General features: G+C 45.1%; 2 protein-coding genes across 6 annotated transcripts in view; one reads left to right on the forward strand and one right to left on the reverse strand.

Annotated features, from left to right (window-relative positions):
* The window catches only part of DYNC1I1 (dynein cytoplasmic 1 intermediate chain 1), a 193,183-nt gene extending 189,870 nt beyond the window's left edge, over positions 1–3,313 (forward strand). For all 3 annotated transcript variants that reach the window (XM_086741518.1, XM_086741520.1, XM_086741519.1), the window contains exon 17: positions 2,346–3,313. In XM_086741518.1, coding sequence (XP_086597644.1) covers positions 2,346–2,456 — 111 coding nt within the window. In that variant the 3' untranslated portion in view covers positions 2,457–3,313. The remainder of the gene's footprint in view (positions 1–2,345) is intronic.
* A 4,759-nt stretch (positions 3,314–8,072) lies between these two features.
* SLC25A13 (solute carrier family 25 member 13) overlaps positions 8,073–17,095 on the reverse strand; it is a 101,072-nt gene continuing 92,049 nt past the window's right edge. For 2 of the 3 annotated variants that reach the window (XM_086742361.1, XM_086742364.1), the window contains exons 15-18: positions 14,208–14,346; positions 10,339–10,497; positions 10,168–10,258; positions 8,073–9,291 (exon numbers count right to left, since the gene is read on the reverse strand). In XM_086742361.1, the coding sequence (XP_086598487.1) occupies positions 9,102–9,291; positions 10,168–10,258; positions 10,339–10,497; positions 14,208–14,346 (579 nt within the window). In that variant the 3' untranslated portion in view covers positions 8,073–9,101. The remainder of the gene's footprint in view (positions 9,292–10,167; positions 10,259–10,338; positions 10,498–14,207; positions 14,347–17,095) is intronic. The other variant, XM_086742362.1, reaches the window with a different exon arrangement.

A 17,095-nucleotide genomic window follows, 5' to 3' on the forward strand; every position in this document is an offset into this window, starting at 1 on the left:
TGCTAACACTGTCAGCTAACAGTAACGCGTGTAATGCATGTATTTGTGGGGAGACTTCTCGAGTTTGAGATACCAAGTTGTTTTAATAGGCTGGACTTTTTGATTTTATTTGTCTGTGGCCATCCTATGGAGTAAAGGAAATTGAATGATCTCAATGTCATAAATATATATATTTTTTTTTCCTTTAGAATGATATACAGTCTTCTTCAGCTATTTAATACAATGTAATGCTGTTTAGGACTTTAAAAGGCAAGGAGAAATGAGACTTTATTAAATCCAGGAAGTCCTTTGCCTAGGATATTGTTCCACTTTAATGATTTTACTACTTGAAGTAACTGAGACTCATTTCATGTTTTCATTGAAGAGTTTGACAAATGATAGTGCCGTACACATCACAAGAAATAAAATCTTTTAGGATCCAAGCAATAGTAACAGGGCAAGTGCTATACAGCTGGGTTCGGTTGCAGCTGTGATAGAAGGATCTCTGCTCTGTCCCTTAACTTACTATACAGGAGCTGGTACAGGTGTGTGGCTGTGACCAAACCTGTGCTACGTGTACTTGTGTGTTGGTGCGCTGACCTCCATTCTGGTGCTACATTTCCTTCTGCTGAAGGTTTTTGAAAGAACAGAGCTGTCTTTCAAATAAAGACCATAACAGGTCCACATCTGTGCATGTCAGCATGAGAGACAGCTGTCTCAAATGATTTATTCCTGTATTCTGGTGTCCATTCCTGGGAAAAGTAAAGCAGAAGAATGCAAAACATGGAAGACAAAGAAGGGAAAACCCAGAGAGTGCAGTGACAGCTATTGAGGGCCGAGATGGCTTTCACACAGATTGCATTCCTGGGTCTGTGGCCTCAGTAAATGCTGAACTGTACGCTATTCAGTGTTTCAACAGGCAAAAACCCAAACTTGTTGTACACCGAACCTTCATAAGGTAACTGAGTCACTGTTGCATGCACTGTACATGGGAAGCTTTAAAACACACGCTATGTTTTTCCCCAAAATACTGGTTATAGAGGCAAAGCTAGATAGAAAATAATTGAAAAACTCGTTGGTGCCAGTGTGATAGGGAGGAGGTATTTAGATCCAGTACTGCGAATCCCTGTCCATGCGATTAACGCTGGACTTGCAGCCGTGTATGTGGAGCTTTCACACGTGGTCAATGTTGGGCATATACGCAAGCTCTTTACCCAGCTGGGCTTGCTAGTGCATAGCTCCTTTTCGTAGCCTCTGGTTGTGTGTATCGCTGCTGGGATGTAAGGAGGGGAGAATAATTTGACTGAATTCCAGTGCAGTGCACGATACAGCCTCATGTGCACCTGTAACCTGCTAGTGCCAAATGGACGCAGTTAGCCAGTGTGTGCATGGTTCCGTGGTTCATCTGGGTGCTTGTTGCAGTTTTCTGGAATTTGAGTTAATGAAAACAAAGCTTGAGAAAACTGCTTGCTTTTTTTTTTTTTTTTTTAATTATCTCAAACCAAGCTTGCATTATCTTCCAGAAATTGCAGTGTTGGATCCAGCTGGAAATGACTGCAGTATTATTTTGCCATAGCAGTAAAGCATTTTGTCTGGAAATTTAGCTATTTAGATTACACATCCCTCTTGAAGCCTGATGTTCAAGAGCTCTTCATTAGAAACATCAACGGTATTAAAAGGAAATGGATCTTGCATGATGATATAAAAAAATCAGACCAGTACTGCAGTATCCAGTTGGTATAACATTTCCATTATAATGTATTTCTTGTAATTGTGAATTCCTTAACATAGAGGGAGGGTAACTACAATAACACAATATATTTATTTTACTATTAAGAGCTTTAATGAACTTCAGGAAAATAGTTTCAATCCAGTGTTGTAAGCTCTGTTACCTTGCTCACATTGACCTCGTTCCTGCAAACAATTACGCTTGGGCTGACTTCAAATGTCCAGCTCACATGTGTAGAGTTAAACATATGTGTATGTCCTTGTGGAGATCAAGGCCTCGCCTTAGTTTGGAAAATCTGAAATATTTTAACCAAGGGGTACATTTTGCAACAACTCCCCAGCAAGAAATTTTTCCTTAAAAGAAGCAGATAAAGTTTTTTTCTCTGCCACTGACTGTCAAAGCTCCTTCTAGCTAGTTCTGAATAGGAAGCTGCCAGATTTGTCCTGGGGACTTGGCACCACTTTACAGCGTAACCAGCCCATGGCGGGTTGGTGGGCCCACGCCTCGGTCCTTCACCGTGCACAACCACACTGATTGCCACAGGAGCTCTCCTCAAAGGAGGTGCCTCGATCTTGGGCCAGAGCGATAACCAGTCTCACCCTGCGGTCTCTTAATTCCCTATCGGTTTCTCCCCCAGCTGGCTGTTCCGCACAACGACGAATGGACCCGCTTCGCTCGGACCCTGGTGGAAATCCGTGCCAACCGAGCAGACAGCGAAGAGGAAGGGGCAGTGGAGCTGTCAGCCTAGACAAGAGAAGGAGCAGCGCCCGCTGTTGCCAGAACAGCAGCGTTCACCCGCTGAGTACGCCGGTGTTCTGTGTCAGAGTCAGTCTTGCTGTGGCTTTTGATGCCAGTGTACATGCCAGTATTGCTGAAAGCATTCCATATTAACCGTGCTGCTTTACACCAGGCTGAAAATACCCAGAGCATTTTCATTCTTTATATTTCTGTCTGAAAAGTAAGAAAGAAAAGACAAATCAACCCTTTATGGGTTTAGTTGTTGCCTTTTAACTACTTGGTAGCTCTATTTAATAGCTAGGAACCCCTGGTTAAACTTGTGCTCACATTGCCCTTCTGGCAGAGTCCTATTAGATCCATATGAAGCCAGATATGATTATGTGCAGATGTGGTGTGCTTCACTGTATGGGACTGGGCCAGAGACCTTAGATGTGGTGTTTCACATGGTGACTTACATTATGAATGGATGTACTATACGAAAGTTGCTGCTCCTTATTTATTGCGGTGTGCTGCATGGAACATATTTATTTGAAAGCATTAAAATAAACGATCCTAGAGCATGTGCGTAATGAGAGAACTGCATTGTCTGTGTACTGCCGTAGAGGCTACATTAAAGTCCACGTAACAATTACAGTACGTCAGTTGTGCTTAAGATGTAAGATCTATAAAGGTTAGCTTGAGTGGGTGGAATGAGTTTCCTTTCCTTTTTTTTTTTTTTAAGATGCCTATTATTTCTAGGCACGTGAACTATATTTCAAATACAGTTGGTCACTGATACTTGTCATGCAAGTTAACACTAACAGTCTGACAAAGGGTTGTGGTTCCCGAATATGACACTGGTATTGCCAATAAAATGTATATCAAGCCCGTTCTGTCACAGTGTGGTTAATCTTGCCTTGCCAGCACTGCTCAGCCTGTTCATTACCGGTCACTGGCGAGGCACAGGGAAAATGTGACTGCCCTGGGTCACAGAATGCTCATGCAGCTGCTGTGTAAATAGGTACCTTTGGCGGCGGGGACTGGCCAGTGATGGACACGCGTGCATCAGATCCTGCTGCAGACTTTACACAAGCAGGTACTAATCCATGTCACCTTCTAGGCTTGATTTATTTTTATTGTTTTCCTCCATCCCTAACTCTGGATGCTTACTTGCACATGCAGAGCAACACCATGCTGCCATATGCACTAGAAGAAAAGGAATAGGAAAGATGAAGCCTCCTCAGACTGCCTGGAGAGACATCTTGGGATAGGGGACAAGGGGATATTCTCCCTTAGGACAAACTCTCGTGACTTGAGCAAAGGAATAGGGTGCAGCCAGACCTCAGTGAGTGCTGTGGCCCAGAGGGGCGCTGGTGAATGCAAACTTTGGCGGAGGCTGCAAGTTATCTTCGCATCACAGCATCACGCTGAGCCAGATCATGGCTGTGACACCTGGGTTTAACAGTGGTGCATACCCACTTGGGTAGGCAGGTGAACCATTACAGCAAGAAACACTGAAAGTCAGGCAGTGACAGAGATTTCATACGAAAGTTTGCAGGGAACCACGTCTCATCTTTGGACCGTTGTGTTGAGGAATATATCAAATGCTTTTCAGAGCTATGGTCAAACCCAGAACCACTGGGAAGCCCCTGCACTGCTAAAAGCCACCATAGGCTAAGAAAATGAATCCTTTGGAGAAGCTGGATTTCCCTTAGCCTCTTGGTGATTAGAAATCACTCCCAGTGAGAGTGCGTGGGCTAGTTTCTTCTTCATGGTGGGACCTGAAGATGTGTCCCAGTGCCCATGGCAGTGTCCTGCCCACTGAGCTGTGGCCAGCGGGGCCTTCCACTGGATGAACACAGCACAGATACAGCTGGCGTTGGGCTGGTGACTCCATGGGACTGAAGCCATGTGCTAGGGAGCCTTGTGTTCCGGCTGCTCCCCTGGGCACTTTGGGAGCCATCCTGAAGAATCGGTGTAGTGCTTGCAGCAGTTTCATCCCTTAAAGGTGAATGGTAATAAACAACCAGGTGAGACACCTGCAAAGCAGCGGTTTAGCTGTCATCGCTGCATTGGGTTTGGTTTTTTTGTGTGTGTGTTTGTGGGGTTTTTTTTCCTCCCCGTTTCTCCCTATTTGCCTTTGAAAAAGCATGTCTATGTGGGCAAAGCAGATTCAGCGTTAAGTGGCAGGGAGGGGCGCGCTTTGGCCATTAGCATGTCACAGGATTGAGAACAGATGCACGCACAGTTACACAGCAAACCAGTGCTGGCACCGGGAAGAAGAGGCCGGCAGCTTGCTACCCTTCAGCCCCCTATTGTTAAATCCACAGCCAGAAGCGTGGGGACACCGTGCGAGAGTACGCTGCGGTGTTTCCTTGAGGTTCTGTTGTCTCCCATCCGTTGTAACCAGTGCTGTGGAACCGGTTGGCAAATTTGCTTCCACTTTTTCCATCTTACCGTTCAGTTTTTTGGAACCTAAAAGGGGAAGGGGCTGCATGTTCGCCTTCCAAGCTCTCCCTACTTTATGGCATTAATGGCTTGTAAAAAGGTTTTTAAGAGCAGCCTCAGAAGACCTTCAGCATTTGCTGCTGTGTGCAAATGAATACGACAGGACCGAAAGTGGGGTTCAGCAGTACGCAGAGGGAACAAGGAAAAGCTCCAGATTTCCACAGAAGTGACCGGAGTTGTACATACAGAGCAACAACACGAAAGGGCCAGGCAGCGGAAGCAGATGGACGAGAACCCAACAAGAACAAGAGGCATTTACCCCCCTTCTGTTGGTCAAGACTACTGGGTGGTGGAGTTTCTGAACAGCCCATGTTGCTGCCCTTCCAGGAATCTCCAGCAGCTTTTGTATGTTTGATTGATTTTCCCGCTGCTAAAAAAAAAAATACAGCTCCACCTTACTGGCTTTCCAAAGGAGCCTGTATGACAAGATATTCCTCAAGATCTGCCCAGTAGGGAGCAGTTAAAATTATGAATATGCATCTGAAAATGCCATCTCCGTCTGAAGGGCAACAGATACCTTGATGACATCCTCACATTCGGCACGGGGAGCAGCTGCCCGCATTCATAGCCTGAGCTCTCCGCTGCCCATTGTGCAGAAGAAAGGAATGCCTTACAGCACGTGGCATTGAAACCGCTTCATCCCAGGCTGTTCCTGTGTTATTTGGTGTCCTTGAAGCTCTCTGGAGAGAGTTCTTAAAATACAAATGTATTGAGATTTCTATATTCTCAACCATTAAATAACTTGCAAATGATCACCATCTCTGGAAATCATCTTTGAGCTTATGCAAAAATGGCAACTATTTCAACCGAAACCAGTCTGAATTTCACAGCAGTGTTTAAACAGCCAGGTTGGACGGTTCCTGTGCTGTATGTGCGTTGGAGCGCTGAGGAGCGCAGCAGTAAGCAGCATGTCACACATGGACATCGTGGAGCATATGGCAGGGACATTCCCGAGCAGGCTGTCCCCACCTAAGGAAGATGCAGGGCTGTTTGTCGGGTTTTGTATTTTTAGCAGGTTTAGAAAAACCTGCCCAAGCTATTTTTGAAGCCTGTGGTATGTTTGCTCAAAAAAAGCGTCCCTGCAAGCTGTCACTATTAAGTCAGCTCAAACCCAACCCACTCCCCAGGGACCAGGCAGAAAAGCATCCCTCAGCTTCTGCTGGACCGAGAAACAGAAACATGAAGTAACTGCTTCAGAGGCACCCCTACCCCATTCTCACGCTGATTGCTATCACCACCAATACTCGATCATTTCTTTTTTCTGGAGGTCCTGCCAAGCGAGGTTACATTTTATCCCGTTCCTCCCACACTTTGCATAACTCACCCAGAAACGCAGAGAAGAGGACAAACATCTAAACATTGTCCTCAGGGCCTTTTGTTTGTTTGTAAGGCAATCTGACAATTTCTTGGCCTGTAAGCTTTTCAGAGCAGGAATGCATCCTTTTGTGTCTAGAGGAAGCCGACTGTGGGCACAGATCTTCCCCAAGATCTCTGCAGAGCTGTAGCATGCTTTGAAACTTTTTGAACGGGGCTGCGTGTTAATGAAGCAGTCGCTGGCTCTTCAGTTCTTCTGCCCCTGCCTCCATCTTCTACTGGCCCTGAAAAGAAGGGCAGGAGGACTGAAGAACCCCCTAAAAGAGTTAATGGGGAAGGGCCACCATGGGTGGCGGGGGGGGGTGTTAGTCCAGCCTTGCTCATCTGCCTGCCGGGGAGAAGATGAAGGCTGTAACCTTCTGAGATGGACCTGCCATAGGAGAGCTGCACCTGAGCTTCATCCCTGGAATAAAGGACAAGTCATGAATATATTGCCAGGCCTGGGAAAGAGAGGGCAGCAGCAGGCAGGGGAATGCGTCTGAGTTACGGCTGGCTTTGTAAAACACAAGCAACGGTCTTTATCCCACGAGCCAAGGAGTTGTGCAAATCCTATAATAACCCAGCTCCAAATCCTCTTCCACTCCCGGCTGCAAGGCCCTGGCTGTGTTGGGGTTTGGTGTTAGGCAGCAAAGGGACGTGCAGCCTGGGTGTCCCCTTCCAGGCTGCGCGAGGAGGGAGCAGCTGCTGGCTGAACCCACGCGCGTGGCCGGGCACTTCCTCTCCCGGACCCAGAGAAACGTGCAGCTCAGTACTCGGACATCTTCCTGAGCTGCTCGCTTTCCACAGAAACCCTTGACAAGGTAGGCAAAAGTGAGGGATGAAGTGTTAAAACAAGCTCCTAAATAGCCCAAAATCTCACAGGCAGCTCCCAGTGAGAAAGTTTAACCTCTATGACAAGCCTTAACCAAAAATCCTGACAGTTAATTTTGGAGCAATCCAAGGGGCAGCTTGTTGGGGTTTTTTTCCCCCATTTTCGAAATGAAGGAGCTGTCATTTGGGGAGACTCGGATACACAGGGCTGAGAGGCAGCAGGCGGCAGCTGTCGGAGCCCACCGCAGTCTCTGCACCCTGGTTTAGCCAGACTCCAAGATGCAGCTGCAGGTAGATGTCATCTTCTCCCCTTGCTTTCACCTGCACATCAATACTGCAGATGCTACTCCTGCCATGACTCCGTTTCACCAGTAACTTCAAAATGCAAATTAGTCCAGGAGAATAATTTTCATGATGACCCAAACGCCAATAGAGGAGTAGAGTGATTTCCATTCCAGTATTTCCAAAAGCAATAGTACAAAAATGTGCTACTGCATGCCTAACTCATTCATCTGCAGCAATACTGCCTCTATGCATTCCCTCAGTTTATAGTCAATGTTGACATCACCCACTCCTCACCCAAAGAAGACAAGCAAGACCAAATTTTTCTTGGCCTTAAGAGGCATCACAGAAGACACCCAACAGCACCTTCAGCTGCCTAGGTAGTCAGACTGCTCAAAACACATTAACCTCCTCCCAAAAGTAAAAGTCAAAATATCAGAGCTTACTCCAATCCTGGTTTTTGACTGAGGAAAAACTTCTGGTTTTCAGTGACATTTACATCAACAGATGTCTTTTCTACACAGGGGACTTCAGGCAATTTGTTCTCAAGCCGCAGGTGTTTTATAGCCGACATGTCCAAATGCTAACTTTATCTTAACCTGACTTTGTAACTGCAGTTGAACAAGACATTTGATGTACTATGCTGTTTCCGTAACAGAATACCATGTGTGCATCTGTTTGAAAGGTTTATTTCTATCTTCATAAATACATCATTTTCTAAACATTGTGCAAGGCACCAAAAAATTAAGTAAAATCTTTTCTTTTATAGTATTTTAATCTCTTTTGACTCAATGAAGTAAATAAGAATCTGAAACCACCTATTTGCCAATTACAAGCCAGCAGTTAAGGCAGGTACCATTGATACAGTGCATGAATTTTCTATTGCAGTTATTTAAACAAGCAGCGTTTCACTATAGAAGTGCATATACAAACTGAATTCCAAACACCAGCAACCCAAGATAGGCACCTAGTTATGAAATTTCCTTGTGTGTGTAGTAGAATGCCAAAAGTTCTGCCATAAAGTGCAAAGACTATGGACAATAACACTTTCTTTTGAGCATTTTGATACCAGTAACATAATACAACAGCTAAACATTTATAAATGTGGTTTCCATTACAAAAACATGTTCCACATAAAAGCTTCATAATACAATCCAGAAACAGAACTTGTGCGTGTACAGATTTAAAAAGTTGAAGCTGTACTGGCGTACTTAGGTACTGGGTAGAGATTTGCTGGCCTCCACAGACACGCTCTGAGTTGATAACCGATTTACATGTACAGTCAAAATCATTCCGCTCTGAGCACCGTGATAGCCACTGAGTTTTTCCATTTGAGTGACGATGTGCGACATCCACCCCAGTAATCTGCAACCGAGCGTTGCCTGTAAGATGATCTGGTTCACAGCTCTCACCCAGCCCTCCCTAATAAACGGAGCCTAAAATTAGTGTCTTCCCAACACAAGCACATGTCAGATGTGGACAAATACATTCATGGTCCCAAACTTAAAACAACTGGAAAAAATTTCACAGTGATCTGGTTATGGAAGCACAAAGACAAATGATTACATTTAAGATGAAAACTGCCTTAAAACTCAAATTAAGCTAAACTGTTAGAAGATGAGAAGCTAAAGGAACAAAGTATTAACCAATTAGAAAAGTGGCTCTTTCCCAACTAATAACAAAAAAACCTACAGCAATAAACTTAGGGTCCTACTGCTGCAGCAGCCTTTGAGGTAGCTGGTGATGGCTTAAACCGAGGTAGGTAAAGTCCAAACTTGTTTTCAATACCCGCAAAAGTGGCAACTGCCAATTTATAGCCACCAACATGGTCAGGGTTAGGAGCAGGGAGCGTGATCCTAGATTTAGGAACTGGCTCTGATCCAGCTGGTTTTCTGCAAAAGAATAAACATAATAAATTAGTCTCCATAGAGTAAAACCAATATTCACAAAAATCTCCATAAAGTAAGCTGAATGAGACATCTGAGTGTACCTCCCAGTAAGGAACTGAATTAACTGCTACAATGTAATGAGAAATACTCTGCTTTAAAAACTTCCAGAACAGTCAGGACCCTTCATGTGGATTGAGTGTGGTCAAATCCAGATAAAATTTGTAGTGTAGTAATCAAAACTGCAGTGTTGGGGAGCAGGGGTTCACAAGTCTCTGCTACAGTGCACGACCAATCCAGGAACCTAGCAAAGTCAAAGTCATTTTTGTGGTGGCTTTCAAACTACTGTCCCCAAAGCTTTGTAAATGGCCTGCAGCTGCTCCTGGGATCACATTAAACAGCAATACGCACATCCATCTGTATTGTCGACAAAGACAGGAGACAGAGCTGAAGCTCCAACAAATAATTTTGGGACTTGGTGACACCTGTAGACTTTTTTGGATGTCAAATGCCCTGCCTAATCAGCGGCACAGCTCCTCCACCAAACTAATGAGGACTAACGCAGAGCATATCCTGACCTGGCAGGTGTCACGTTTCCCCTGCAGTTACAGCCCCACTCCATTATTTAGCCTCTCGCTGTCTCTGTTTACAGTAACACAGCTTGAAACGGTGATATAAAATGTGGTAATGTCTCGCTGTGAAGCAGGTACTGGAATATCATCCTAATCTCCACCAGTGTAGCGTGGTTTAAAAAATATTTACGAAGCCTTTGCAACATGCCCTGTGTAACAGCAAGACCCTGCCCCTGACATATTGAGGAGCAGAAAGAGCCACACAGTGCAGCTTCAGGGTCCCAGGCAGATTCAGACTCCACATACTTACACTCCCCCGAAGTCCACGTAAAACCATCTCTGCAGTAGCTCGTAAGTCACCAGAGTTACGCCAAACTGAGGAGAAGATCGAAATACACGAGCTTGAAAGAAAATAAAAGAGTTCCTAAGTGACGAAACCCACAATTAGAAATCACTGAGCAATCAAAGCTCTTTTACAGACCTCCTGCTCCTTTCCACAGAGCCTTCGGACCTTCCTCTCGAAGGATCTTTGCAAAGCAGTCTACAACGCCGCTGTAGGTGCTCTGTCCTGCCCGGGCTGCCACCTGTAGCCTTGTTTTGATCACATCCGCAGGGGTCACCAGAGAGGCTGCAGGCATACCTACACACAACACAAAAATCATCGGGTGGGTGCCACCGACTTGTCACATATGCTACACACCTCATTTACCCAGGGGTAACCCGGAGAATCCAGCCACGTCTGATTTAAGCAGAAGCTGAGAAGGAGAACAGGCAACAAGAGGCAGCCGTTGCAGACGTGGCTTCACCCAGAGAAAGCTTCTCCTAGAGGAACAGCAGTATCACATGCTTCCTGCTGAGCTGGGAGGCACGGGCTTGATTTTTCAGTGCTAACCAGAAACTTGCATAGTTCATAAGCACAAAGTTTTTGAAGGTGAGGTCGATCTTTCCCTTTCCTTTTCACGCCTCTCTGCAGTTCCTGGCATTCTGGTTGCACACTGTGCTAGAATACACACGCACACACGCCGCCCACCCCGCCACACAGCAATGACACCAAGAACCAGATAACGCCGTGCACTCTCAGCCAGGCATGAGAGCTAAGGTTTAAAAAAAGGGTCATTCTTTTCATGAGGAATGGCAGACTGCTCAGCTGCAAAGCCACAGCTGACATCCTCAGCAGAACACTTGGAGGAAGATTTAAATTTACCCTGGCAGATAACCAACCAAAAGCAAAAAAAAAAAATACCAGATTACCAATGGGCGGTATTTCCAAAATCATTCCTATCCAAACTGGGGCTGCCCGTGTTTAGACTTGAAAAAATAAAAGGCAAAAAAAAAAGCACCAAGACTGTACCCAGAAGACACTGTCTCTTATGGTTTTATTATTTTTCCATTCTGCATCTGTTCCAAACCAACTTGGTCAGATGTAGATGCATAAATCTCCTTTGCTTTTTTTTTTTTTTTTTGAGACTTCAACCACAGAGCACCCTTCCTGCAGACTGCTCCGAGAGATGTAAGCGTGTCTGTATCACCAAAATAAGAACTCCTCCTCTCCTGGACCCCCCCACAGTAACACACACAGGGCTGAACTTGCAGAGCGGTCAGTCTGGCAGGCAAGCGCTAAAACCCAGTAACGTTTCTGAACTCCAGAAATGTTGAAATTCCTCTTTGCTTAGCCTTACCCACACCAGGATATTGGTTGAGTCTTCAATTTAAAGCTGGACTTTTGTCCTTCAAAAGCCAACCAGTGTTTTCAAGGAAAACCAAAGGACATACTTAGAAGCAATTCTGCTTCCTACCCCTTGACTTCCATCTCCTTACCCTTCATTCCTTATTACTGAGGGTATTTTGCAGTTAAAGATGTTTTTAATCCTGTTTTTAGGAGCTATGTGTACAGGACAAAAGACTTTACAGACAAATAAAAATTTACAGGTCGCTGCTGTGAGGAGCTTACAATCAAAATGAGACAAATGTCACAGCAGGAGCTGTCAATAAAACAAGAGGACTGAGGGGAGGAGAAGGAAGTTCACGGAGGCAATAAGCAGATGGAGCAAATTAAGGAGAGATCCTGTAGCTGATATTAGAATAATCTCCTCAGAAAATGCTGTGGCAAAACAGGTTGAGACATCTGGTGAACAGCGAAAGCCAGAGGCAGATCAAGGTAGATGATGGCACGTTGCACGTGTCCCTACCAGCAGCGAAAGGGAAGAAAATATCCCCAGCACAAGCAACATCCCCTGGCAAAGGACGCAGGTGCAGATCTGAGCACAGCCAGCCTGAACACCCCAGCACCACGGGGCTGTGGAAAGGTGGAGTTTCCCACACCCAACAGAGCCCACGCACACGTCTGAAGCTCCACGACCGGGCCAGATCCCTGGCGAGAGCAGAGACATCAGCCCAGAGACCGAGCCAGCATTTCAGAGGTGGTGGGGTTTTTGTTTTGTCTTCCCTTTGACTTTCTCGTGGCAAACCAGCGTGGACACATACACCCCCACCACGCTTTACTTGTACCCAATGAAAGAAATTCCTTGGTTTTGCAAACAGCATGATGAGTTTTGTATCTTCAGTATTGCAATTTGGTCATGAGAGTTAACCTAGGATGGGATTCACAGGAAGCGCTGGATAAAATTCACATTATAGCTAGTTTGGAAGCCATATCAGCAACAATAAAGACTGCTTCTGTGCCTGAACTTCAAAGGGACGGTTATCTCCGTCTGCAATCGCCTGACAATGGCTAGAAAGAGAAAAATAGGAAAATCTAAGAAATGATTTGGCTTAAAAATGCCAGCTTATGTTTCAAGTCTGTAAATACGATCTAAAGTTCAAAAATTGTTTTGTTCCATTAAAATGGGTGAGAAGTAAGCTGGCTGTAAGCTCCTGTTCAGGGGCTTGAAGGTTGGCTCTGGTTTGGGGTGGGGGAGGGGAGAGGACAAGGGGTTTTTAAGCACCAGTCATTTGAACACAGCTGGTTTTCCTACTGCTAGGTCGATTCCTCTGGACTTAGGAGCTGCTGAACACAGAGCAAACCCAAAGCTATATGGTTAAACAAGACAGACTAGCTGATCTGCACCGTCAGGCTTTGGCTATGTCCTAAGCCCAGATACTGGTCATAAAAGGTCCCTGCCTCTTCAAGAGACACACTGCTGTGTATAATCCTGACCAAGAGCAGTTTCTCCAGGGAGAAGAAAGCTTCAATCAAACTAGAAAACATAGCTAAACCACCAATCACCTCTCTGTACTGGATTCGTGCCACTCCATCATTTTTCTCACTCGTCAGGTCGCAGCAGCCTGTCAGGGGCCACGCTGGAGGAAGAACTCGGCTGCAGCTCAGAGAGACCAAGCAGCACCCAATGAACACGATGGAAACACCTGCTGATGGGAGCCCTCCTGCTTGCTGCACACTCCCCCAAAGGTCTCATTGCACAAATTTTCAAGCCCGTTTGTTTCCTGAAGGGAAAACCTTAGACACAGCAGGAGCAGGACTCTCAAGCTGCCCTGTCCAGAAGGCAGCTACCAAACGGTGGTCCCCTTTGGGTGCAGAAGCTGGGTGCCGTGCCAGCTGCTACGCAGCGGACACAAAGACAAGCTGAGGCTACAAAGCGTGTCTCTGTCTTTTCCCTTAGGCTCTGGCACACTCAAGTTAAATGCATCTGTGAGAAGTTCAGCATGGTTTGGGTCTCCTGTTCACCATGTAGCAGGCTAAAACAAACAAGTGCTCAAGCTCACGCTCCACATCTTTGTCATATCTGGATACGCTAGGAATCTGCAACCTATGGCACAACAGAAGAAGTATTTTCAAGCTTTTCTGTTTTGTTTAATATAAAAAAAAAATAATGGTTATATTCTCACACAGCCAAGTAACTGCACAGGATACTGTGCAGTGGATAGCAAGGAACTGTCATCATTTTGTCACAGGCTGTGTCATTGTGTTCGGAGACCTGCACTGCCAGCATGGCTTTTGGGCTCCACATACCAAAATTCAAGATTCCTTTGATCATAAAGAATTTCACAAATGCCGTGTTTTTATTTAGAAACCATTGCATCAAAAGTTTAGCAGTCAGCCAGCCACAAACAAAAACGGCACAGCAACTTCAGAAGGAAAGATGATATTTGATGACAAAACATCAGCACTTAAACCTTTCCCTTTGATTTTCCTCCTGAACTTTGTCATTACACCAGGAACCTTCAGTACCGTTATTTTTAACATCAACTCACTCTGCAGCATGGCAGCTTTCTGTTATTTGGGCACAAGGCTGCAAAATGTTCTTCTGAGCTTCTCCAAGTCCTCACTGCCACAACTACTGCGCAGCAGGTACATTATAGTGGCATGCAAAAAGAAACCTGGGCACTTACCAGCTATTGATCCAGCCAAGAGCAGATTTCCAGGGCTAACCCTCCCATCTTCGTTTGCAAATGAAGCTTTCAAATGAGCATAACAGGGGAAGTAAATGGCGGAGAAGGGGATGTCACGCAAAAAACACGCCTTAGCACCCTGTGTTGCAAAAGAGAACAAGTTTCGAGGATGAGCAGACTTGACATGAGGAACTATGAACACCAGAGAACATTGTAATTTTTTTTGGTTTGTTTTGTTGTAAAGGGCTTATAGAAAAAGTAATTCCTTCTCTCAAAATTTTGAGAAATCCATGTATTTCACCCTGCCACAGAGCGTCTGTGTGTTGTTTCTTGGTTCAGTAATTTCTATCATTGCTATCATGTCTACTTGTTCTCCCTCACTCCCAAGTACTGTAGTTATTTAGAGAGAAAATGTCAATGTGTTGAAGCAAACTCTGGTAACACCCTTACAGAATTTTAAGTAGCTAACGCTGTAGCCACGCACCAGCAGTGGGAGTTTAGGATGTGTCTGAAGAAGATTGAGCCACAGGACAGGTCTGTCCCCTCTCATTCCCACTTACAATAAATACTTCAGGGAAAACAGTGCCCCGTCCATGCGTCTATGCAGAATTGCAATTGATAATGCAACACAGATCCAGGGAAAGAGGGAAAGAAAGAGAGTAGGGCCGCAACACTAACTCCTTCGCACAAGAGCATCAGGATGATTTACTTGTGATTTTTGAAGCACAGGTGATGCGGGACACAGTTTGTTTCAAGTCAGTTTCAGCTCTTACTGTTAAATTTGCCTTGCTGTCAATTTTGTAAGTGGTACAAACAGCCAAGGAAGTTACCAGCAGTACAGCTGGCTTCAAACCTAAGAGGGTGGCAAACAGGCAAGGGAAGTTTTGGGGTAGCAGCAAGCAATCACCTGTTTTTCAAGCAGGGGCAAAAGTAAAAAAGCCACTAGGGGAGGTCAACAGAAATAAAATACCGAACAACATCCATGTTCCAACAGCAAAAGGAACTTGCAATCTGCCTTTCCTCAATATGGAGATCTAGAGGACGCCAGAGCCGGAACACACCAGGACTGAGACCGGCAGGAAGGCACAAACAGGAGGTGGCTTTGGAAAATGGGTAAAATCTTCCGAGCTTGAGAAAGAAACTGTTTGTGGACGAGCCCAAGCCTCTTGTCTTGGAAGCGAGCGTGGAGTTGTCCTAAAACTGCTTGAGGTTCATCCATGAGCCCTCCCAGGGCATCCTTGTTACTGTACTTCTCTTGGGTGCAAGTCTACCAGGGCATGGCCCAGTGCCAGCCATTTCGCAGGGAACATGCTCATACCCACAGAATTTAATTAAATCTAATTATAGGCCTGGACATATCTGTAAGCTTAGCGTGTACTGTAATAGCAGTTAAAATATAGTGCTTAAAACACAGTGCTTATCCAAGCTGGATGCTGGTTATCAAGCAAAGACTCAAGAGCTGCAAGGTGTCAGAAAAACTGAAAAGTTGCCTCTCAGGGAGGCAAGGCAAGGGCGGGAAGCGGGACGTGTGACGGGAAAACCAGGTGCTGCGAGCCAGTTCACAGGAGATGCTAGTAAGTGCAGTCTGTAGTCAGAGAATGCCTCTACAAAAATAAAGATTTATCTAAAAGCAGCCATTAGATCTTCTAGTCAGACTTTCTGTGTGTCACAGATGCAGTTACCGAGCATGATAAGCACAATGTGCTCTGCTCCAAGCCCAGCTGCTCTCCACCACACTTTCTCAGCTCATTTCTTGACGTTTTCAGACTGAGAATTGACCGCTTTCCCTGACAGTCCATTTGGAGGTTAATGACTCCTGCTGTTAAGATCTTTTGCCTTGCTGCTCAGCTGGATTTGTCTGATTTATGCTGCCAGTTGCTGGTTCTCATGATGTCTTTCTAGATACACTAAGGAAAATGCCATAACGGAACTCGAAGCGCTGCTGCTGCTCCACTGCTTGCCCGCGCTGAGTGGGGTTATCAGCCATGGAATAAAGCAAAGCTGGGCTGGATTCTCCTCTCAAAATTATCAGCAAAGCCCATCCACTTTACCTTCAGGGCACAGAGAAGGTGAATCCTTTGTATTCACCAGAGTCACAAGAATTCTGGCCTCTCCTGCACAACAGAAGCCCATTTTACAGTTTACTTTTAATCTTCACATAAAAAGACAAGGGTTTTACCAAGTTCTGTATGAAAAAAAAACCCAACTTTGTAACAATCAAATGTCTGTACTGTATTTACCTCACAGAAAAATGATGAAACTCACTAATGAAACATTCACAGACCAATATGGTTTCTTCCAAGGTTTATTTTTAGAGCATGCTTTTCCTCAGTGCAAATCTCCTTGCTGCCTTTGCCCTCAGGCCACATTACTTTTATTTTCTTTGCAATGCTGTCATTAAACACTGTGCACATTTTTTCCTCTGCATTTTTTTCATACTCTGAAATATCTTGACATAGTTAAAATAACTTACAGAAATCAATAAACTCCAAATAGGAGCAACTCCTAACTCAGACCGAGCTGCTAATATTCCTCCTCCTTCATTAAAAGGCTCTTTTTCAAGGGGCAGAAACAGCATATTGTTAATATCACTAATAACATACGTTCAGGTACGCGGAGAGGGAGAGATGTCCATCAACTTAGTTGGCTCAGTGTAAACAAAACCTGGATCAAAACTTGGATCCACTTTAATAATAACCCAGCTTGGCTCCGGTCCAGCATCGCAACAGTCTAAAGTTTCCCCTCATCGTTCCCGTTTAAAGTCTGGGAAAGCATGTTTAAAAGCAGGCCTCATTTAACTTCAAGTTAATCATCCGCAACCAGCCTAGGCCAATTAGGAAGGCTTAGGGAGATTGGCCGCAGTATCTTGAAAAGCAAAAGAAACATTT

The sequence above is a fragment of the Chlamydotis macqueenii genome, chromosome 2 (genome assembly GCF_036417535.1).
Source record: "Chlamydotis macqueenii isolate bChlMac1 chromosome 2, bChlMac1.mat, whole genome shotgun sequence".
NCBI classification, from domain to species: Eukaryota; Metazoa; Chordata; class Aves; order Otidiformes; family Otididae; genus Chlamydotis; species Chlamydotis macqueenii.